At 40.4% G+C, this 23222-nt stretch overlaps 2 protein-coding genes across 10 annotated transcripts in view; one reads left to right on the top strand and one right to left on the bottom strand.

The window, feature by feature from the left end:
* The window catches only part of Shld2 (shieldin complex subunit 2), an 89291-nt gene extending 78428 nt beyond the window's left edge, over positions 1-10863 (bottom strand). For 5 of the 9 annotated variants that reach the window (XM_074079346.1, XM_074079347.1, XM_074079345.1 and 2 more), the window contains exons 1-2: positions 10752-10836; positions 3781-3850 (exon numbers count right to left, since the gene is read on the bottom strand). The gene's annotated coding sequence lies outside the window, so the exon portion shown is untranslated. Of the gene's footprint in view, positions 1-3780; positions 3851-10631; positions 10676-10751 lie in introns of those variants that run through there. The other 4 variants (XM_074079351.1, XM_074079342.1, XM_074079350.1 and 1 more) reach the window with 4 other exon arrangements.
* Positions 10864-10983: 120 nt separating this feature from the next.
* The window catches only part of Glud1 (glutamate dehydrogenase 1), a 36982-nt gene continuing 24743 nt past the window's right edge, over positions 10984-23222 (top strand). The window contains exon 1 of the mRNA XM_020161318.2: positions 10984-11571. Coding sequence (XP_020016907.1) covers positions 11127-11571 — 445 coding nt within the window. The 5' untranslated portion in view covers positions 10984-11126. The remainder of the gene's footprint in view (positions 11572-23222) is intronic.

Below are 23222 nucleotides of genomic sequence, written 5' to 3'. Positions count from 1 at the left end.
AGTGCAAATTCAAGCATACAACAGGAGGTATCAGAAAAACTAATAAATTGGCCCTATAGAGGCTCACTCCCTCTGATGAAATGCTCATCCCTCACCATTCCTTTCTCCTGCCTGCTCTCCCTTCCCTCAAAGACACACATACACACTCCAGTCACAGCAAACAATGAGGCAGTTACCCAATTGCATACCTTTCTGAGTAGGCTTTTTTTGGTTAAAAAATAGACCCTTAGGGCTGGCACAGTAGCTCAAGTGGTAGAGCACAAATGTGAGGCCCTGAGTTCGAATCCCAGTTCCACCAAAAAAAATTTTTTAAATAGACACTTGGAACCAAGCACTGGTAGCTCACACCTGTAAGCCTAGCTACTTGGGAGGCAAAGATCAGGAGGATCATGGTTCGAAGCCAGTCCAGGGAAATAGTCCTCAAGATCCTATCTCAAAAATACCCAACACAAAAACAGGGCTGGCAGGTGGGGTGGTTCAAGTGGTAGAGCGCTTGCCTAGCAAGTGTGACACCCTGAGTTCAAACCCCAGTATCACACACACATAGACATTTGGATCACCTTTTAAAGGGGCCAGAGAGATTATAGGTTCACATAGATTAGAAAAGAAATTAAAGTTGGAAATCTATTTTTCTGTAGAAGTCATGTCACAGGTTTCTGGCTGGCATTTAGACTGAACATGGCTGGGCACCAAGTGAAAAGGCAATCATCTGTAGCCTGAGAAGGGAGGAGTAAGATGACAGGACACCAAACATGAAGACCTAAAAGGGCTATGCACATAGCAGTGACTACCACTAATATCAATAGCACAGCTCCTGGTAATTCAACAAAAAAGCATGGTGGTCATAAAGGGCAATTTGGATGAAATGACCACCAAAAATGGCTCTAATAACAAAAAAATTGGCCATAATCATACCAACGTTAATTTCTTAGTTATGATGAATGTACCATGCCTCTGTAAGACATTATCAGGGAAAACTTGATGAAAATTTTATGTGGCTATATTTGCAATTCTTCTATAAATCTAAAATTATGTCTAAAGAAAAATTATTTCAAAGCAAATTGTGATAAATAAAAGTATTTTAAGATAAAAAATCAATTTCAAAAAGTAGAAAAAATAGTCATTCTCCTTCTCTCTCTAGAGATGACCTGCTTTCAGTCTATTAAAAGTGCATTCCTTTCCTAATAAACTTTACTACCACTTTCTCTGCAAAAAAGAAAACCTTTCATTGTCACTGTTTTGTACTTATTAGAACCTTAATTACATCTCAGAGTGTCTTTTATTTTGATCCTTGAAGTACATTTTCAATCATTTTTATTTCATTTTTAAGAATGTTCAGTTTTATCTGACTTATTAAATTCTAATTCATCTTTGTCAATTTCTACTGCTTTAAACTAATAGTCACAGAGAAAAATTAGAAAAACTTAACTGTTCCCTAATGAGAACATAGCAGGGACTCTATGAAAACATGACAAAGTGATGAAGACTACAAATGAATGTACAAAAATAGATTAGGAATTTCACCTTAAACTTTCCCTTCCTGTCTTATCTATAGTGCTTCTCAGTTCTGACAGCAAGAGTTGTATCAGTGAGGAAAATCTATAGCTGAAAATGCACAGTTATCATGGACTTAACTCATTCATACACTTATAATTTGTTCCTAAGAAAACACTATATAGTGTTTTATTTATATAAATTTTTATTTTTTATTTATTTTATATTATATATTAATAAATATTTCATATTTATTTTTATTTTATTTTTATTTATATAAGTAAAAACCAAAAGAGCCAGGAACTAGAATGTCTCATGGCTTCAGTTTTTGAGTTTGATTCACTTAGGCTTTTTCTAATTAATAATTCAAAGCCACTGTGACTGCTCTTCTAGTGTGGCCTGGTTTACTTTTTTTGGTCTACCATAAAAAGAAAAAGCAGAATTATGGAAGACAGTCAAACTAACAAAAACACACCAAATAAAGTTATTCAAAATAATTCCGTTTATGGCTGAACAATTAACAACACCCAGAAAATACACATGAAGATAGGGATGAATACTTGAGCCTTTTGTTACGAACAGCTCTCATTTTTGAAGAGTCCTACTACTTTTTCTATCTCTGACCCAGCACCTTCCCCGTGACCTACTGACATGTATATGTTCACTGATACCTCATTCTTGTTTTGTTTTGCTTTGTTTGGAGTAGCTGACTTGAACTTTCATTGTGGATGGCCAGCAGATAATAATTTCTAGAACCAAGGTGTAGTCTCTTTGTGCTTCATTTATTTTCAATGGCCCTCTAAGGACGCAATGATAAAGATTCCACACTTAATGGAGAAAATGTAGAGTATAATAATTATGTACCTTGAACACACACCTTATATATCTTTAAAGTAGTCTTATCCCAAGCTATGCTTATGAAAATACATTATTATAACTTGGAGAATCTAATGAGTCTGTCATTTCTACCCTTAGGACAAAAAAGGCAAGAACTTCTAACTTCAACATAGACACCAGATTAGCCCTGTTATTTCTAAGCCAGTTGCCTGTGTACTACACTGATGACAGGAAAATCTGTTGAAATCATTTCAGCACTTGATATTTCATTATAATTCCAACAAGCTGAGGATGGGTTTCTACTCTGTTCTCCTACATGGCAACAGAATAAATACCACAACATGAAGCCTTTGCTTTATAAACTGTTAAATGTTCAAAAACAGGAGGCATAATCTAAAACTGCCATCATTATAAAAGCTCTCAAAGACAACTAGAATTTACAGATTTCTCAACGTAGAAAATATCAATAATCATAATTCCCAATGACTCATTTAAGAAGTACCCCCATTAAATCTCATTTGAATTCTAGGAACTGTAGTATCATAACAAGATAACAGCTTTTGTGGCAGATATAGCAAACACTGCCACTCCTTCCATCCTTCTTCCTTGATGGCAGAGTCTGCCTATTCTTCAGAGGAACTTTGTACTTCCTTCCTTACTATCTAAACAACAACCCTATATTGAAATCACAAGTGATCTAAAATTTTTAAAGACAAATACTAGAAACAGAATAAAGATTTCCTTTTTTTTTTTTTTGAGACAGGGTCTCCCTATGTAACTCAGGCTGGCCTCAAACTGACAATCCTACCGCAGCCTGCCAAGTGCTAGGATTATAGGTGGGCACCACCACCATGCAAAGCAAGATTTGTGGGTTTGGGGTTTTTTGTCGTTGTTGTTTTTCAGTGCTGGGGATTGAACCCAGGGTCTTGGACATATGAGGCAAAAGATTTGCTTTTATAGAGAATCATCCACATACATGATTAGTGGACTTGAGCCAGACATGATGGTACATGCCTAGAGTCCCAGAACAGGGAGACTGAGGCAGGAAGACAGCAAGTTCACAGCTAGTCTAGGCTACAGAGCAAGACCCTGGCTAACGTAAATAACTAACAAAAAATTTAACCTCAAAATTTTAAAACAATAAAAAAGACCGAACATAGTGAATAACCCATAAATCAGATTAGAATTCAACCTTGGCACAGATAAATTTATGAGAGACCGCCCTTGTTTCTTGAATCCTATACTTAAAGGAATAGATGGTTCCATTAATTTTAATGTCTACTCACAACATGGAAAGAATCCTTACTCAGGAAGAGTTAATAAAACCTTTGTTGAACACTATTCAGCAATGCAGCAAAATAAAAACTTAAACAAACCAGCCACACAGATATAACTAACATTGGCATTATTAGGAAGAAAGGAATTTTTTTGAGCAAAAAGACTACAAACCTTGAAGACTTCAGATCCATTTCTTTAAACATAGCTCCTTTTATTGTTTCTTGCTTATTACAAAAGCATGCTGACAAAAGGAGGAAAAAATTAAAAATCACAAACTTTTTAGGAAATCAATTAGAAACAGAAAAGCAAATGTTAGGAAAAACTTTAATGAACGTTCTGGCACAAAAGCTTGAAAAACAACGTACAATGTACCAAAATTACCAATACTTAAAATAAATTACAACTACAGGATATTCATTTTCAATTTACTTGATCTTCAGCCCCAGAGATTAGACTGTCTTTTCTTTGGGCGGCGGGGGAAGGGGACCCTCATGCTTGCTAGGCTGGTGCTTTACCACTTGAGCATTCCACCAGCCCTGTTTTTGTTGGGTATTTTCAAGATGGGGTCTTGAGAACTGTTTGCCCAGGCTGGCTTTGAACCTCGATCCTCCTGATCTCTACTTCCAGAATAGCTAGGATTACAGATATGAGTCACTGGTGCCCGGCTGATTAGACTGTTTTAAATCAGAGTTTATACTATTCTGTATTTTCAAACCAGGCCTCATTTACCTTGCATATGCTGCTTCTTTAGCAGAGGGTCCCTTCTATCCCTACTTTCATCTGTCTTATTAATGAAGTAGTAACTAGCACTTGTGAACTAAAACCTATGAAAATTAGGAATATGAGGGTCTGATAAAAATGTCAAGATTGTTGGTTGCTTGTTTTAAAAACCATTGTTAAAAAAAATATTTTTTATATCATTTGGTTTTATTAGATCATTTAAAAAATTCTAGATAGCGTAACAATGTCAAATATGAACTACGTAACTATATAGGAAAACAAAATTCTGATGTTTGTTAAAATCTAAGTCCAAGTTCATAACTTATACATAAGAAGACAGAAACCATAAAGTTTGAGAACTGTTGTTTTAGGTAATAGATTATTAATTTATTTTTTGGTTTTTTTGCTATTGAGACAGGTCTCACTGAGTAGCACAGACTGGCCTTGACCTCTTGATCCTCCTGCTTCAGTCTCTCAAGCACTGGGATTATAATGTGCACCACCATGCCCACCTCTAATAAATTATATATTACAGCACTATTGTAACTGAAAGAGGTTAGAAACAACCTGCAGGTCCATCAATGAGAGACTGGTAATTATGATGCATCCATACAATGTAATACTATGTAACGATATAGGAGAATGAGGTACATTGAGCAAGAAAATGGAATAAAAAGCATCAGATTGCTGAAATACAGTAAAGCTCAATAAATTATAGTTATTAGGGCTGGCAGAGTGGTTCAAGTGATAGAATGCCTGCCTAGCAAGTGTAAAGCCCTGAGTTCAAATCCCAGTACCACCAAAAAAATTATAGTTGTTATTATTACTATTACAATGATTACTATTACAATTATTACTATTTTTCAGGGTAAATATAAGTAATCAGTTTTTAAGTTTTTCATAATTTTACTGAATGATTATTTATAAGCAATGTCTGCCTTTTCTGCTGAGTTGTACTTATTATTAAATGTCTTTTTTGATAGCTGGAAAACAAATCTAAAATTTCTGTTCATTTGTGTCTACAGAAAATAAAATTACACATTAAGAAAGGGGAAGAAAGCATCAAATTAGAAAAGGAAGAAATAAAATGAACTTCATTTGCGGATGAAAGGATCTTATAAAAAGAAAATCCTAAGGAATCCACTAAAGTAACTATAAGAACTAATAATAAGTTCAGTAAGGCTGAAGCATATAAAGCATCATACAATAAATAATTGTATTTCTATGCACTTTCAGGAACAAACTGAAAATGAAGTTAATTAAAAAAAAAAGCCTCCACTTAAAAAGAATCAAATAGCCAGACATGAAGGCATAGATCTGTAATCCCAGCACTTGGATTATACGTAGCATAGGCTGGCCTTAAACTCTAGATCCAAAGAAGATATATAAAAAATAAGTACATCAAAATATATTTAAACTTAACATTATTAGTCGTCAAGGATATGCAAATACTACTCCTCCATACCCACTGGGATAGCTATAATCAAAAAGACACGTAGCAGTGATAAAAGATGTAGGTTACTACTGCTAGTAGATATTAAAATGGGGCAGGCTGCTGCCACCATCATACCAGCCCCTCGGATTGATGCATCATGCCTTACGTGGGAAGGACAGCACTTCCAGGAAAAACTGCCATTGTGGAGAAGTTGTCAAGCCTTCCGTCCCAGAAAATCCAGCATAGCATCACTGCTCAAGACCATCAGCCCACACAAGATAGCTTTATTATCAGCATGGCTGTGGGCCAGTCAAGGCTGATGAAGACCCCATGATGGGATTCCACCAGATGTTCTTATTAAAAACATCAATGATGCTTGGGTTTGCACCACTGACATGTTCAGGCTTGCCCTGCACAACTTCGGCTGACCCCCTTGTGGCCATTTATTCATGCTGTTTCCTCCTCCCTCCCCTTCCTGATACTATCACACTCCTCCAGACGCTCCAAATACCATACACACATGAGCAGGGCCAAGGTGGGAGTGGGTGCAGTGCGCTGCTGCCGTGAAGGTGTTGTGCACGACGTTTGGACCCTAGACTAGTTCATCTGACAGGAGAAGTTTGTGTTGTACCAGCACATGCCTTCGAAAGACTTAAAGTAATGCAAAAGGTTGTCCTTTCTTTTTTTTTTTTTTTAATCTACTGACAAGTTGCTCTAGTAACCCAAAGAAGTGAAGGAGAAAGCAGCTGCCTCACTGCCCAGATATTGATTTGTTCAGATGTTTCAAATGCCTTATGATATAATAAAACCTCAAAAATTTTCTTAAAAAAAAAAAAGATAAAATAAAATGGGGCAGCCACTGTGGAAAACAATTTGACAGTTCCTCAAAAGGGTAAACACAGTTACAACAGGACCCAGCAATTCCACTCCCAAGAAAACACGCAAGAAATCTGAAAAAATAGGTCTATACAAGAATGTGCATAACAGGCTTATTCATAATACTCAATAGAAGTCAAATATTTATTGACAAATGGATAAAAAATATAATACAGGACTAGGGGTATAGTTCAGTGGTAGAAGACTATAAGAAAATTAAAAAATGTGGTACAGCCACACAGTGAAGTAGTGATACATACTATATGGATAAACTTTAAAACATACTAAGTGAAAGGTGGCAGTAACCAAGGAACAAATATTGAATGGTTCCATTTAAATGAAATGTCCAGAATAGGCAAATCTAAAGAGAAAGCATGTATTAACTTTTCTAATTAAATTATATATATTTTGGGAAGAAGCAGTACTGGAATTTGAATTCAGGGCCTCACACCTGGCTAGGCAGGCACTCTACCACTTGAGCCACACCAATAACCCTTTCATTTATTTATTTATTTATTTGCTTTAGTATTTTTCAAATAGAGTCTCTAGTTTTTCCATGAGCAGCCTCAGACTACAATCCTCATACCCAGGCTTCCCAAATAGCTGGGGTTACAGTCAAGCCCCACCACATTGGAGTTGTTCATTGAGAGTGGGTATTGCAGAGGGGGTATTGCTAACTTTTTGCAGGAGGATTGAAGTTTGAGGTTAGTCCAAGCAAATAGTTTGAGACACCCTATCTCAAAAAATACCCAACTGGTCTTTTTAGACCAATGGAGTGGCTCAAGTGGTAGAGTGCCTGCCTAGCAATGTGAGGCCCTGGGCGTAGATGGCTCATACCTGTAATCCTAGCCACTCAGGAAGCAGAGATCAGGAGGACTGTGGTTAGAAGCCAGCCCAGGCAAATAGTTCCTCAAGACCCTATCTTGAAAAACCCCTTTACAAAAATAGGGAGTGGCTCAAGGTGAAGGACCTGAATTCAAGCCCCCCCCCCCCCCGCCCCACCAACTCCCCAAAAACCAAAACCCAGTACACCAAAAAAAAAGAAAAAAGGATTGCCACAAATAATAAAAGTTTAATTTGTAAAATATATTTTACAAAGCAATTTTATGATTATGTAAAGTTGAAACATACTATATATATACATCACAGTAAATTTAAACTAAATGTAACAAACATTTAAAATATTTCTTGAAATAGTAACTTTCAAGAAATATACATGGTTGAGCCAGGCTTGAATTTTTGATACTCTTGCCTCAACCTCAGGAGCGCTGAGATTATTGGCATAGGCAGCTAGGTAGATGAACGAGAACTAGGAAATACCCCAAGGAGATCAGATTCCATTCTAAAACCCCAGATGGCCCTCTACCTTTATGAGCCCACTCCCCGTATCAAGATTAAACCAAGAAAGGTGAAGAGGTTCAACTGGGAATGTAAGAGGCACTCACACTGCTTTTGTTGAAAAGCATGGACTCCTTACTTGAGCCCACAAATTAACTAAAAACAGGAGAAGCATGGCACCCCTGCCTCCATTTTGTGTCTATCTTTGCACTAAACCATTCCCTTTACAGTCACTTTACAATCACCTTGGATTCCAGAAAGAATAGAACTGATAACATCTTTATGACAAGGAACAAGAGCCACCATGAGCTGCCACCCTCCCAGTGAGAACAATTCACATCCCAAACCAGAGTAATCCTCTCAAACAGAAACCAGATTACTCCCTCCAAGTGACAATTTCCCAAAACTGACCAGACCACCTGCCTGACCAAGATTGCAGGCTCCACCAGACCACCGACCTGACCAAGACTGCTCCACCAGTCACAATCACACCTGTGACTGTGACTGTTTAACTTTTACACTGCTTTTGTCCCCTGCCCTCAAGTTCTTTTGTCTATTTAAACCTATAGCTCTAAAAAAAACCCAAAAAATAAATAAAATAAAAATAAATAAATAAACCTATAGCTCATGTCTGTACCCCAAAGATGGGGGAGGAGGAGTTAAATGCTTACTCTGCCTCTTCACACAGCACGTTCCAAGCCATGTAATAAACCTCCTTTCTCTGTCTTCACCAGGCCTCTTTATTTGGCTTTTAGGGGCAAGTGGTCGGACCTGGCATATGGAATCTCAGGAGTCTGGGCCTTGGGCCCAAAACTCCAATTACAGGAAGGGCAGAAAGGATCAAATAGGCAGACATATGCCTTCCCATACCCAGGCGGCCTCTGTGCAGTGATCATTTGGGGAGGGTCACAGGGGAGGACCCTGATTTTCAACACCTAATTACCCCCACCCTTTTGGCTAAAAGTCCAACCTCCAATAACTCCCATAAAGTTGGTCCTTACCAGAACTTCCCACCTCCCCCCTCAAGATGTTATTCCATTTTGATAATAAATCAGTCTTTATTACCTTCCTACTTTTCCTGATTCTTTTTTGCACCCGGGGCATCATCCTAATCTTAGATGTTGTACCCAAGAACGGAGGAACATCTGTAACATCCAAACCAACAGTAACAGGAGTCCCCAGTACTCCTGTGGTGGCAAAGATACATGGGTTTGAATCTTAGCTTATTTACCAGCTAGGTGAACATCAGTTTATTTGGTCTCTGAGCCTCAGTTCCCCTTTCTGTTAAGTAAGGAATTACACTAGGGGAGTGAAAAGGGGGTGGAGTTGGGATAATCCCACTCTTAATTTTTAAAACCTATCTGTATGTACTATTTGGACTATTTTTTACAACATATAATTTTCAAACATAATGAAGTTTTTGTTTTTTTTTTAAATCTACTTATAGGGTTCTTGTAGAGCCATTTTGTGAGATACCTACACACAGGACATGTTCAATAAAAGATAATTCCCACAGCTCTTCTGGAATTCCATATTCTTGAATTCAGGTGAATAAGCCATAGAGAAAGCAAAGTTAAACATTTATTTTTCTGAAGGCTGAGGTTATCAAGAAAGAGATAAGCGAGATAAAATTAAATTCTTAACTCACTTTCCTGAGAACATACCAAGGAATTTAACCTGAAAAAAAAATTTCTATATGTTTACTGAAGCTAACCATATTATGCTGAAACTTCAGGGGTAGGACGTTTAGGCGGTTTTTTGCACTGTAAGATGGTAAAGTGATAATACTATCAGTGATAAAATGATACTATCAAGAGAAAAGGAAACTTAGTACCTTAACCTTTTGCCTGTCAAGACAAATTTCGCTGAAAAACATACAACAAGCATAATTAATGGCTATCATTTACTTAGAAAATGAAGTAAGACCCGTTTCATTGGTAAACAAATAGATACATTTCGCTTTCAAAGTACATTGAGATAGATGAGTGTAGTTTAAGCCACAGGACATTGTATGAATTAAGAACTTTCTCTTTCATATTCTAATAGATGGATAAAGTCATCTAACAAATAATGTCAGAAAGTAACAAAAGGTGTCATTATAAAACCGCCGGCGTGCCCTGCGACCACCTGCGCTGGTAAGGTGGCATTTGGAAGCTCGCCTTCAAGACTTTTCTAAGCACCTAATCCCCGCACAGAAATGGAAGGTGTAGCATTTCCCATCAAGTTACGCCTTCCTGGACCATTTAAAGAATGCTTACATTCCCGAGAATTTCCGGAGGGCATGATCACATTTCTAGCTTTCCTGTTTTACTTTCAAGAACAGAATGCAGCAGAGCAGTAAGCGCAGGCCCTAAAGTCATGACTACTTTATCCCGACCGAGTAGTAGAAAGGGACAAATTTAAAATGGGGGGCTGAGTGGGTGGGAATAAAGTCTGTCAGGGAAGCCCCCGCCCGGGAGCTTTCTCTTCCCCAGATCTTCAACTTGGAGCGGCTCAGAACTCTCCTTAGCCCCAGCGGGGAAACACTGCCAACGTGCGCTGGGACGCAACTCGGTGCTCCGTTTCGCCTTCCGCCCTTCCGCCCCCCAGACCCGCACACTCGGTTCCGGCCTGAGCCTGCGGGCGGAAAGGAGGGGCACCGTGACTCGCTCACCTGGCCAGCTGCCAGAGCGCGGGGCCTCACCCTCTCCCTGCTCCCAGCAACTACGCCGCAGCGTACCCCAGTGGCCCGCACCCCCTCTCCAGCACGCCCCCTCCCCGGCCGTGCACACACCTCAAAGTCCCGCAGATGGCGGGGGGGAGTCGCCTCCCCACAGAGCCGGACACGCGCGCCCCTCCCCCACCAGCCGGCTGGCCGCTGAGCATGCGCACTAAGCTCTTCCGCGCCTGCGCGCCCCCGACACCCCCCGCCGGCACACGCCGCCGCCAGGGAGGCCGGGCGAGGCCGCGGAGGCGGAGGCCCGGCGCCCTGGGCGGCGCGCGGCCCGCAAAGTCCGTCCTCCCCGTTAGGCGACGAGCGGCCGAGGGGAGGGGACAGCCTGGCAGGCAGGAAGCTGCAGCTTAAAAGGGCAGCCCGCGCCAAGCCCTTCCTCCCTTGGTCCCAGGCCTCGGAATACACCTCGCACTCCTCTTCTTTCCACCCGTCGCCATGTACCGTCGCCTGGGAGAAGCACTGCTGCTGTCCCGCGCGGGGCCCGCCGTCCTGGGCTCGGCAGCCACCGACTCGGCCGCGCTGCTGGGCTGGGCCCGCGGGCAGCCCGCCGCCGCCCCGCAGTCCGGGCTCGCGCCACCCGCCCGGCGCCACTACAGCGAGGCGGCAGCCGACCGGGAGGACGACCCCAACTTCTTCAAGATGGTGGAGGGCTTCTTCGACCGCGGCGCCAGCATCGTGGAGGACAAGCTGGTGGAGGACCTGAGGACCCGGGACAGCGAGGAGCAGAAGCGGAACCGGGTGCGCGGCATCCTGCGGATCATCAAGCCCTGCAACCATGTACTGAGCGTCTCCTTCCCCATCCGGCGCGACGACGGCTCCTGGGAGGTCATCGAGGGCTACCGGGCCCAGCACAGCCAACACCGCACGCCCTGCAAGGGAGGTGAGCGCCCGCGGTGCCGTCCCACTAGCCCTCCTCCCCAGGTCTCTTGCATGGCCCCGGCCGCAGCTCGCCCTGCCCAGCCCAGCCCGGCTCGAGCATGCCGCGTCCCCCTCCCCAGCTCCCTGCCTTGCCTCGGGTGTGGCAGGCCTGGAGGATAGTGATTTTTTCCGCCCTAAAACCATCACGTAGTCGGCCCGCCTCCTTACCCCGGGAGCCATCACCCCGGGCCTCTGCATATGTTCATGCTGTATGCAGAGAAGACACTGCGCCGGTTGCCCTCTTTGGCCTCGGTTTCTGTCGCCCAGGACCAGTCCTGCCGAAATGCGCTTCTACAAAAGGCAGTGACCCGCCCATCCGATGCTGCCTTTAGAGTTGAGTTTTGTTTTCAACAACAGTGACAGGTGATTCAGGAACGTACAAAATGATTTGCTTTCTGGGTTTGAAATCTAAACAGTTTAGTATCCTAAGGAATTGACTAAGTAAAAATTAAGCTTGTAAGTTATGTTTACACTTTGACAGCTTCTGTGTTGTACCCCCACTCGCTCCAAAAAGAAAATTCGGATAGTGAAACATCTCAGACAAACACCAGGCGTCCTGACATTAAATCTAAAGGGTGTAGACTGCAGATCAGCCTGCCAGCCAATAGAATGAAATAGCCCTGGGGGTGTGTACTGGTCCTGGCTAGCACCAGATTTGAGCTTGGAAAAGACACAGTAGGTGAAGAAGAGTTGAGTCAGTTACTGTTTGATAGTCACTGAGGTATCCTGTAGTTTCAATTTTTGGATGTTGGTAGATTTGGCTTCTGTAGTCAGATTGCTTTCTTAAGGCAAAAGCCTTGTCATCGCCCTCCCCCATACAGTGAACAGTACAAAGTGCTTAAGAACAACCTAAAAAAAGATAAGATCACTTTTTTCTATTGTTAAAAAAAAAAGTAGAATGAAGTCTTGCTGGAGGTGGACTGTAAGTGTCAAGGAGGTTGAACTAGACACCTTGTCTGCCTCAGCCCTGTCCAGTGCTTTCTGTTACTTACAAGGGTAATTGTTAGAAATCCTTAAAAAAAAAAAAATTTAAGCTGGTCTGGTGTTCACAGCAAGGGAGCAAAGGTTGCTTCTAAGGGATTAATGAGCTACTAAATTTGCATTGTCCCCACCCACTTGTACCTTTGGAGCTTAAAAATTGCCCTTTAGCTCTGTAGCCTCCTAAAAGCTGTTGGAACCGCTTCACCCTCTAATTTCTCTTCTAAATCCAAAATTGTATAAAATTAACAGTGTCATTCTGCATTGCTTTCCTTCTCCCTCCATTAATTTCCAAACCAGGAACAAAAGTTCAGACGGCCATGAAAGGCAAATAAGGATGTTGGAGCAAGAGACAGTGAATAGCAAATACTAGGTTACAGCTATTCTTTACAAATGACATCAAATTAATCTTACTATTGTTGACAGCATTTTCCAGTCCTTTGAAAGATCTGCAGTATATTAGTTTTTCTGCAGGATCTGATTTGGTCTCTTTGAAGTTCTCTGTTTCTGTTCTTTCTAGCCCAAATCCTGTTCTGTCTTTATAAGTCACAGCTTCAAAAATTCACTAAAGCAGCCCAGGTTTACTATAGTTTTTCAGCCCCCTTCCTCTCGTTGCCACAGCAGTTTTAATGCCAAAATGCTGAACCTGGCAACAAATTGCATCAGCTTTATCTAGAGCACTGTTATTGTAGCACTTGCTTGTACTGAAGTGCAAGATACAGTTCCCTAGTCTGTTTATCCCATTTACAGGAAGCACTATTGACTCCTGCCCAGAAGCATAATCTGATTTGCAACTAGTTACAGCATAAGAGAAAATTGATGTCCATGAAGTGATACTTACTTAACATTTTATGGAGTGGAACTGACTTTATGGATTGAGGAGATTTATATAGCTGTGAAATCCCTTAAGAAAAGATAATAAATAGAATACTAAATAGATGATTAGCAAAATTTAGGTACTATAGATTCCTGTGCTTTGCTTTCACAAGACTGCGGTCCTTGGTACTTTCATCAAGTATTTATCATCCTTGTGTGATTACAGAAAATGTACGTTGTAAAAGGGACTTATTTTCAGTGGGGCTTTTCTCGGGTAAACATTTAAAGTTTTTTTGATGTATAAAAAAGTTGTCAAAAAGATGACTGCTGTGATTTCACACACCTGGATTCTCAGCTACTCAGGAGGTGAAACAGGAGTACTGAGTGACCCCAAGAGTTTGGGGCCAGCCTGAGCAACATAAGAAACCACATTTCTTAAATTTAGAAAGGAAAAAGAAAGTATTCTTGGTCTGACTCTGTTATTAGAAATACAGAATGTGTAGATGACTTGAGATGTTTAAACATTTTAGCGCACACACACACACACCAACTAAACTGTCTTTTCTCCCAACCTCATCTGCTCCTCTCCATCATTTTCCCAATCCTCGATCTTTCCTCCAATGCCCTTATACCTGAGTTTCCAAAAATAAAATCTTCAAGGTTGAAGCAAAACATCAGTCTACTTACCTTGTTAGTGGGAAAGAGGTAGTTTAAAGACCTGGGAGTGGCTGGTGAGTATTTTACTCCAAGTAAATACTTAATAGTATTGTTTTTGTGCTTTTCTTTTCTGAATGCCTTACTTAACTAAGACCATTAGAATTGCCTCTGTAAAGGATTCACAGAGTGGCTAGGGATATAACTCAGCAGTAGAGTGTTCAAGCTTTTTTTTTTTTTTTTTTTGCAGTACTGGGGCTAGAACTCATGGCCTTCACCTTGAGCCACTGCACCAGTCCTATTTTTCTGAAGGGTTATTCGAGATAGTGTCTCCTGGAACTCTGCTCTGGCTGGCTTCCAGCCATCATCCTCCTGATCTCTATCTCCTGAGTAGCTAGGATTACAGGAGTGAGCCACCAGCACCCAGCTGTGTTCAAGCTTTTGCTTAGCATACTCCAGGTCATAGATTGGATCCCCAGCACTGTATAAATTAAAAGGAAAGAAGAGAAGAAAAAGATTTGCAGAAGGGAAATTTAAGTTGAAAGTATTTTCAACAAAGATGAGAATTGTGAGAGTAAGCAATTCGAGAATGCTTGTTCAAAGGTTCCAGTATATTTGAAAGCATTATTAGAAATCTCTAATAATTGTTTCTATTGAAAACAATCTGACTGACATCTGTCGCAGGGTTGATTTTGCTGATCTGGCTGACTGACTAGGTTGATGTCCCCTTCTTCCCCCACTATTCCATACGTGTGTCCCTTCCAAAGCTGTGCAGACAGTGGAAGAGGACTACTGTCCCCAAAGGGATTCTTTATGCCTAGTAACATTTTCAGAATAAATTCTTCTCTTATTTCATTGGCCATAACTCTGCCTACCACCAGCCTACTCTTTTTAGTAGGAAGTTCATCACTTAAATCAGTTTGGAGGAAGGATACATATTGGTAATAGAAATTCATTGATGTGTAGGAGTTAATTTTCTTTTCGTGCCTGCTCCTCAGTCTCTTGATTTTGAAACTATTAAGTCAAAATTCCCCCATCACTGATTCTTTCTCCTGTCTTAGAACTTTCTAAAACAACCATCATTTAAATATAGTTGAAGGGCTATAAACTAAAATCCTCAGATACATTGACATATTCCCCCCCCCAATCTTTTATTCAATTGTAAATAAAGAGATGCTCTATCTCAACCAGTGGCTTGTTTTTTAAGAGCCAGAATGCAAAAAGCAGCAGTAGGAGGTAGATGGCCTTGTCTTTGGATTCCAAGGAGGATTAGAGTCCATTCAGGGTTATAGTTCCCCTCACTGCATGGTAGTGCTTTGGGAAAGACTGCAGAAAGCATTAATACTGTTCACAATGAATCATCCTGTGTTTATTGGGGGAAAAAAATGTTCTGACATTTTTGATCTACTGAATTGGCAACCACCAAAACTTTGAATTAACTCATACTTTCTAATACTTCAAAAGTATGGCTATGTCTGTATCTTGCTGCCACAAGATTAAAATAGAGAATTTAACCTACCTGAAAGTTAGAAGACAATTACTTTGTATGTCTTTCAGTCCTTAGCCCTGAGGTTGTTGTCATTTTTTAAATACCTTCTAGTTAAATTTGGAAATACTTATTTCAAAGAAGCCACATGTCACCTCCTCCCAATTAGACTGAAACTGGAGTTTTGGACCCAAGGTCAAAGCTCCTGAGATTGCATATGCCAGGTCCAGCCACCTGCCCCCGAACAACTAAAGAAGCATAGTGAAGGCAGAGAAACAAGGTTTATTACAAGGCTCAGGACATACCGTGAGAAGAAGCAGAGTAAGCACTCATCTCATCCTCAGCCATCTTCAGAATACAGATATGAGCTATAGGTTTAAAAAGACAAGAACTACGAGCAGGGACAAAGGTATGCATAGTTAAACAGTTCAGTCACAGGTATAGTCATAACTAGCCAAGCAGTCTCAATAGGCAGGTCCAGTTTTGGTTCCTGTTTGAGAGGATTACTCTGGCTTGAGATGTGAGTTGTTCTCACTTGGAGGATGGCAGCTCCAGGTGGCTCTAAAGACACCATCAGTTCTGGCTTTGCTGGAATCCAAGGTGATCACAAAGAGACTGTACAGAGAATGGCTTAGAGCAAAGGCAGATACAAAATGGAGGCAGGGGTGCCAAGTGTTGGGGCCCAAGTGAGGAGTCAGTGCTTTTCAGCAAAAGCAGTTTGAGCACCTTTTACAATACTAGAGAATGAAGAGTTGTGATACTGGTGGATATGTATGCTTTGGGTTATCACTCATTCTTCCCATCACTTGTATGTATGAATCTATTTAGCAGGTTTGCTCTGGAAGTAAAAACCCTACATGCAAGAAGACAAACTGGTCACTCATACAAAGTCCACTTTGTAAGAATTGGGGGCATCACAAATTGGAAGCTAAGCACCATCGTGTATTCAACTCCAATAAAACTGGTAGTGTTTAACTTTTAAGTATAAGAAATAAAAAATTGAGCTCTCTGGCTTATGGCAGCAAGAAATTGGATTTACCACTGCTGCTAATATTTTAGATGGCTTAGGAGCATCAGTTTTTATATCCACTAATACTACAGATGTTGAGAGTTCTGCCTGGGACCAATAAAAATTAAAATACGAACTTAAGGATGTTAAAAAATCCTAGCCACTAATGTCACTTCTGCCCCCACCTCATTTATTTAGCATAATAATTTTTACATCACAAGTGGTAAAGAAAAAATATTGCTTTAATAATGTACATATTCATAAAATGGCCCATAATTCCTGTACCCAACCAATCCCTTTTAAATTACATGTGTAATTCAAATACTCAAGTGGTGATGAAAGTTAGAAAATGAAAAATGAAGCAGCTCTATCCCCAGCTTGTCCCACCAAGATAAATCAAAAGCTGTTGCCTAAAACTGTTCTAGTTAGCCACAGGAATCAACATCTTCCCTTCTAGAAGCAGAAGTTAATGCAAGTTAACTCACTAACCAAACAGAAGTGTTCATAAGTGAAGTACTACTGATAAAGGCAAGAAAAGGGTGGGGTTTTTTGTTATTGTTTGTTTATTTTGGGGGGGGAGGCAGTTCTGGGATTTAAACTCAGGTCCTCAACCCTACAGGCACTCTTAACCACTTCAACCCCATCACTAGTCCAAGGCGGGAAAGGTTTTATGAAGAACAATAAGACTTCAATAAGACTTGGGAGAGAGCAGCTCAAAACCTTTTTTAATTACTTTTACTAAAAGACTGGTGGCTCCTGCTTGTAATCCTAGCTACTCAGGAGACAGCGATCAGTAGGATCACAGTTTGAAGACAGCCCCAGGCAAATACTTCTTGAGATCCTATCTCAAAAATACCCAACACAAAAAGGAGCTGGTGAAGTGGCTCAAGTGGTATAACGCTTGCCTAGCAAGCATAAGGCCCTGGGTTCAAACCCCAGTACCATCACAAAAAAAAAAAAAAAAGCACATGTATTTGGGAGCTCCCACAGCCATATATGCCTGTCCTTAACAGAGGCCAACTGAAAAAGCAAAGGATAACAGTAATAGTTAACATATAAAGCTTTTAGTATGTAATGGACATTTCGTAAAGAACTTTTTGTGCATCATTGCTTTTATGCTTTATGAAATAAACTGTTGTCCCCAATTTCCAAATGCAGCCATGGCTAGAGTGACTTGTCCTTTGGAAAGATGACGCAGCTAGTACAGAATGAAATTGGTGTTCAGGTGACAGTCCCTGCATATCTAGCACCTCCCTCCTTAGTTATTATTGTTTTTGATTCACTCATGTAAAAAGTTTCAAACAGTATCTTGGGAAAAGCACTGATTAAGAACCATATCATGCCATGATATAGTGATTCCTAATGCATTTCATCCTTTTGAAATTTATTAGAAGCTATTAGAAGACCTACCGTCTTCATAGAAAAGAATGCATTGCTCTAACAACTTTGTATATAAATCTCATCAAGTTATGTCCTGTATTTTTAGCATATATTGTACAAAGGGATTTCATTGTGGTATTTCCGTAAGTGCATATAATATACTTTGATCAGATTCACCCCTGTATTACTCTTTCTTATCCCCACTCCAATTCTTTTCAAAAACAATGTTGAAGGTTCATTATCCTATTTTCATCCTATATTCATATTTTTTACTCTCCCCCTTTACCATCTCCTTTCACCCTTCCCTCTTCCCACCAGGTCTGGTGTTGAGAACATCTATAATCCCAGCACTAGGGAGGCTGAAGCAGGTCAAAAATAAAAGGGTAAACCAAATCTTTTTTTTTTTTCTAGAATATTGTCTCATTGATTTCCCCAAAGCAAAAACAAAATCAAATTTCTTCTGCACTATGTCATTCTCTTTTTTTTTTTTTTTAATTTATTTTTTTTTTCATTTTTCTTTTATTATTCATATGTGCATACAAGGCTTGGTTTATTTCTCCCCCCTGCCCCCACCCCCTCCCTTACCACCCACTCCACCCCCTCCCGCTCCCCCCCTCAATACCCAGAAGAAACTATTTTGCCCTTATCTCTAATTTTGTTGTAGAGAGAGTATAAGCAATAATAGGAAGGAACAAGGGGTTTTGCTGGTTGAGATAAAGATAGCTATACAGGGCATTGACTCACATTGATTTCCTGTGCGTGGGTGTTACCTTCTAGGTTAATTCTTTTTGATCTAACCTTTTCTCTAGTACCTGGTCCCCTTTTCCTATTGGCCTCAGTTGCTTTAAGGTATCTGCTTTAGTTTCTCTGCATTAAGGGCAACAAATGCTAGCTAGTTTTTTAGGTGTCTTACCTATCCTCACCCCTCCCTTGTGTGCTCTCGCTTTTATCATGTGCTCATAGTCCAATCCCCTTGTTGTGTTTGCCCTAGATCTAATGTCCACATATGAGGGAGAACATACGATTTTTGGTTTTTTGAGCCAGGCTAACCTCACTCAGAATGATGTTCTCCAATTCCATCCATTTACCAGCGAATGATTGTTTTTAACATATTCTATTTCCACATTTTCCTTTCCTAGAACCAGTCAATAAGTGGCACAGTTGAAAACCATGGGTGACTGTAATAGGAGCTAAAGTAACCACAGGGAGACAGCCTTGACCTAGGTAGGACCTAGAGTAGAGAAGACTAGATAAAGAAATTATCATTTCAGACAAAGAGAATGGGGTGTCTTCAGGCAAGACAGAAGATAGAACTGTGAGTTTATAAATAGTGAGGAGTAAGGATGTGACATAACATATTTGGTCTCTGTGCCAATTCCTGACACAGATCGTACTAAAAGTTTTCACAGAGCTCCTGAATGTCTCCTGAGCGGGTCTTTGTTAATAAAGCCACTGTTGGTGGAGTCCTGACTGTAGAGCTTCAGATAGGAATTAGTCACCAGAAAGACCATGCATGATTAGAACTTTGAAACTTTCATCCTCACCTATCAAACTTAAAGGAGTGGAAGAAGCCAGAAGATTGGAGCTAATCACCAATCGCCAATGAAATTATCTATCATGCCTACATAATAGGACCTCCCCCAAAAACACTAAACAATGATGGGAGGTTCAGAGAGCTTCCAGTTGGTAAATGTATCCATGTGCCAAGCTGCACAAGATTCACTTCCTTGGAGATGGAAGTTCCTTAGACGGAGACCCTTACATATGAAAGGGTTTTCCCTGAATTCTCTGTGGCATGGTATAACATTATTGAACCTGAGATGTTTCCCCTCAAACTCCACAACTTGTATCCAACTTAAACAGTAGTGTGGGTATTCAATACTTGGGACTGTTGTCTGAAGACTGAGCCCTTAAACTGTGAACTGCACTAACTCTGGGTAGTCTCAGAATTGAATTAAATTGCTGGGGATGTGGCTCAAGTGGTAGAGCATTAGCCTAGCAAGCACAGGTACTGCTTTTAAATGCCAGTACTGCCCTCCCCCCAAAAATAAAATGAATTAAATTGTAGAATTCCCAGTTGTCTGTAGCAAATTAGAAAACCCACACACTCGATATCCGAAGTGTGTGGATAGAAAGTTTCCTTTTAACTTTGTTGGATGGATAATGATAAACCCATGAGAGCACAGAAAAACCATAAACCAATAAGCAGCAGTAGAACTGAGAGAAAAGGTGATAGGTAGTAACAGAATATCAAGGAAAAGACATAAAACATTTTGGGGAAAAGATGGTATTCCTAATGAGTATTTATGGGATGAAGGAGGGAAGAGTAAAAGATAGCTAGAAAATTTCCAGTCTGAGAGGCTGATAGAAAAAGTGATGGTACCAGGAAAAGAAAAGGGTTCCAGTAGTCTCCCCTTATCTTGGTCTCAGCTACCCACAATCAACCATTCACCCTCTGAAAATATTAAGTGGAAAATTCCAGAAATAAACAGTGGTTTTGATTTGCACACCATTCTGAGCTGTAGAATGAAATAACATGCTGTTCTGTCCCCAAATAGAAATCTCTTTGGTGTAGCCATGCAGTATATATGCTACCTGCCCCATTACTCACTTAGCAGTCATCTTGGTAATCACAGTGTTTGTGTTCAAATAGCCCCTATTTTATTTAATAATGGCCCCAAAGCACAAGAGAAGTAATGCTGGCATTCAGATATACCAAAGAGTAGTCATGAAGTGTTTCCTTTAAGTAAAAAATAGAAATTTATCATAGATATGTATATATAGGAGTACACTTCCAGTCATCCACTGGCTTTTTTAGACCAGGCAGACGGAGGAGAACCACTGTATTAAAAAGACATGACTGGAAGTGTGGCTCAAGCTGTAGAGTACTTGCTTTGCAAGTGAGAAGCCCCAAGTTGAAGCCCCAATCCCACCCAAAAAAAAAAAAAAAGGCAAGAAAAGACAATGCAGGTTGGGCACCTCTATAATACCAGCAGTGGAGTGCTTACCTAGCATGTGGAGCTCAATCCCCAGCATTGAAAAAAGCGGGGTGGGGAGGTAGTACTTTAAAGATAAAGGAGATCTGATGTAAAACAATCTTTAAAACTATGTGCATATAACTGAGTGTGGTGGCTCACACCTGTACTCAGTCCTGAAGAGGCTGAGTCAGGAAGATTTCAAATTCAAGGCCAGCCTGAGCTACATAGTAGCAAGACCCTGTCCCCAACATATACACAAAGAAATAAATGCATATATTTTTCTCACCTATGCCTTTGCATAGTGCAGTCTCCCTGCCTGTGATGCCCATACACGCCTTGACTCCCTACTTCCAATAATCCTCTTCTCTGAAGACCCATCTCACATATCATCTGGAATTGTAAATAATTTAAATGAAACTGGATATATGAAGTTTCAAACCTTAGTCCTCTGAAGCTTTTTATAACAAGTTACTGTTACCCTTTCCTAAATGTTCTCCAACTTTATTTGCAATTTCCTTGGGGTATTTTGTTTTTGAGACAGTCTGACTGTGTAAGCCCAGGGCGGCCTTGAACTTGATCCTCGTGCCTGTAGGGCTGAAAATGACTGAGTTTACTATTAGTCATTGTCAGAATAAGATATGTTTAAAAAAATAAATAAAAACACTAAGACCTTCCATCCGTTGAGCAGTAGATGAAACATTTAAGCACAAGATACAACTATTTTATAAATGTATGCGTGTATAAATACGTGGAAAATGACTTGGAAAGATATCCTTACAGGAGATGAAGCCTCATTAATGCAAGTGCTCTACCCTGTGCCACATCCCAACCCCGGGACAATACATTTAAATCAGAATGATCACTGTTAAGGAGAAGACTTTGCTCACAGTGGTAGTGGAGGAGAATTTAATAGTAAATTGGTACTGCCAAGCAAATTGAAATTTGGATTGGGGTTAGGTGGCTGAAGTGGTAGAGTACAGTTTGAGACCAGCTCTGGCAAACAGGGAGACCCTGAATACAGATCTTGAAAGTGGGGCCTCATGATCCTAAAAAATATTTAGAACCCAAGAGCTGGTGGCTCATACCTATAATCCTAGCTATCAGGAGACAGAGCAGAATAATCACAGTTTGAAGCCAGCTGGGGGAAATAGTTCAAAAGATCCTATCTTGAAAAAAAAAATCACAAAAAAAGGCTGGTGGAGTGGCTCCAGGTATAGGCCCCAGTACTGGAAGAAAAAAAAGAAACACGAAGAGCTAGTGAAGTGACTCAAGTGATAGAGCACCTGCTTACCAAGTATGAAGTTCTGAGTTCAAACCTAGTACCACCAAAAAAAGCCTAAGAAACAAACAATAAACAGTGGAACCCTACCTCAACCAATAAAAGAACCCCAGCTGGCCTATTTGGAAAAATAAGCAAAAAGGTCTGGTGGCATGGCTCAAGTGGTAGAGTGCCTGCCTAGCAAAAATTGTGAGGCTTTTTTGCTTTTTTTTTTGTTGGGGGTGGGGAGGGAGTTGAACTCCAGGGCCTTACACTTGCTAGACAGGAGCTCTACCACTTCAAGCCATTCCTACAGCCCTGTTTTGTGTTAGATATTTTCAAGAGAGGGTCTGTCAAATAGCTATTTTCCTGGGGCTGGATTTGAACCTCCGATCTTCCTGATCTCTGCCTCCTGGGTAGCTAGAGTTATAGGCATGAGCCACTGGCTTCCAGCATGGTAGAACTTTATTTTTCAGTCAGGAGGTCAAATCCCAGGGTCTTGCCCATGTTAGGCAAACACTAAACTGAGCTACATCAATAGCCTAGAACTCTTTATTAAAAAGAATAATTTAGGAAACAGTTGGAAATTGGATTTCTAGTGAATAAATCCTATCTTAGTAAGAGATCCCCCTTCGGGTAATTTTTTAAAGCATTTTAATTTTCATAAATGTTTACCTCTTATCACAAAACAGTGGTAACTAGGGAGTTTGTGTTTACATGCATGTGTGTTTGGTTTTGAGTCAGCTAGGAAAAAAATTGTAAGTAGTCAGTTGTGGCTTTCACTGAAACTTTTTTAAAGTAATGAGCTGGTTTGTTTTCTCCATCACTATGGTAACTAGCTAGTTTTTGCTTTTAGTTTGTATTCCTCATAGAAAAACTTGGTATGCCACAACCATTAGGCTCTTGAGCATACTAAGAAACATCTGTGGCAGAGCAGTACTTTGTGCTGTGTACAGTTTGCAGATATCAGCTGAATTTTGTTCTTTTGAAATATCTGGATATCAGTGAGCTCAAAATAACTGTAGTCAGTTTCTCTTAAGAATACAAGGTCAGA

The sequence above is a fragment of the Castor canadensis genome, chromosome 7 (genome assembly GCF_047511655.1).
Source record: "Castor canadensis chromosome 7, mCasCan1.hap1v2, whole genome shotgun sequence".
In the NCBI taxonomy this organism is placed as follows: Eukaryota; Metazoa; Chordata; class Mammalia; order Rodentia; family Castoridae; genus Castor; species Castor canadensis.
Note: the sequence above shows the minus strand (reverse complement) of the source record. Positions and strands in the feature narration are given on the sequence as shown.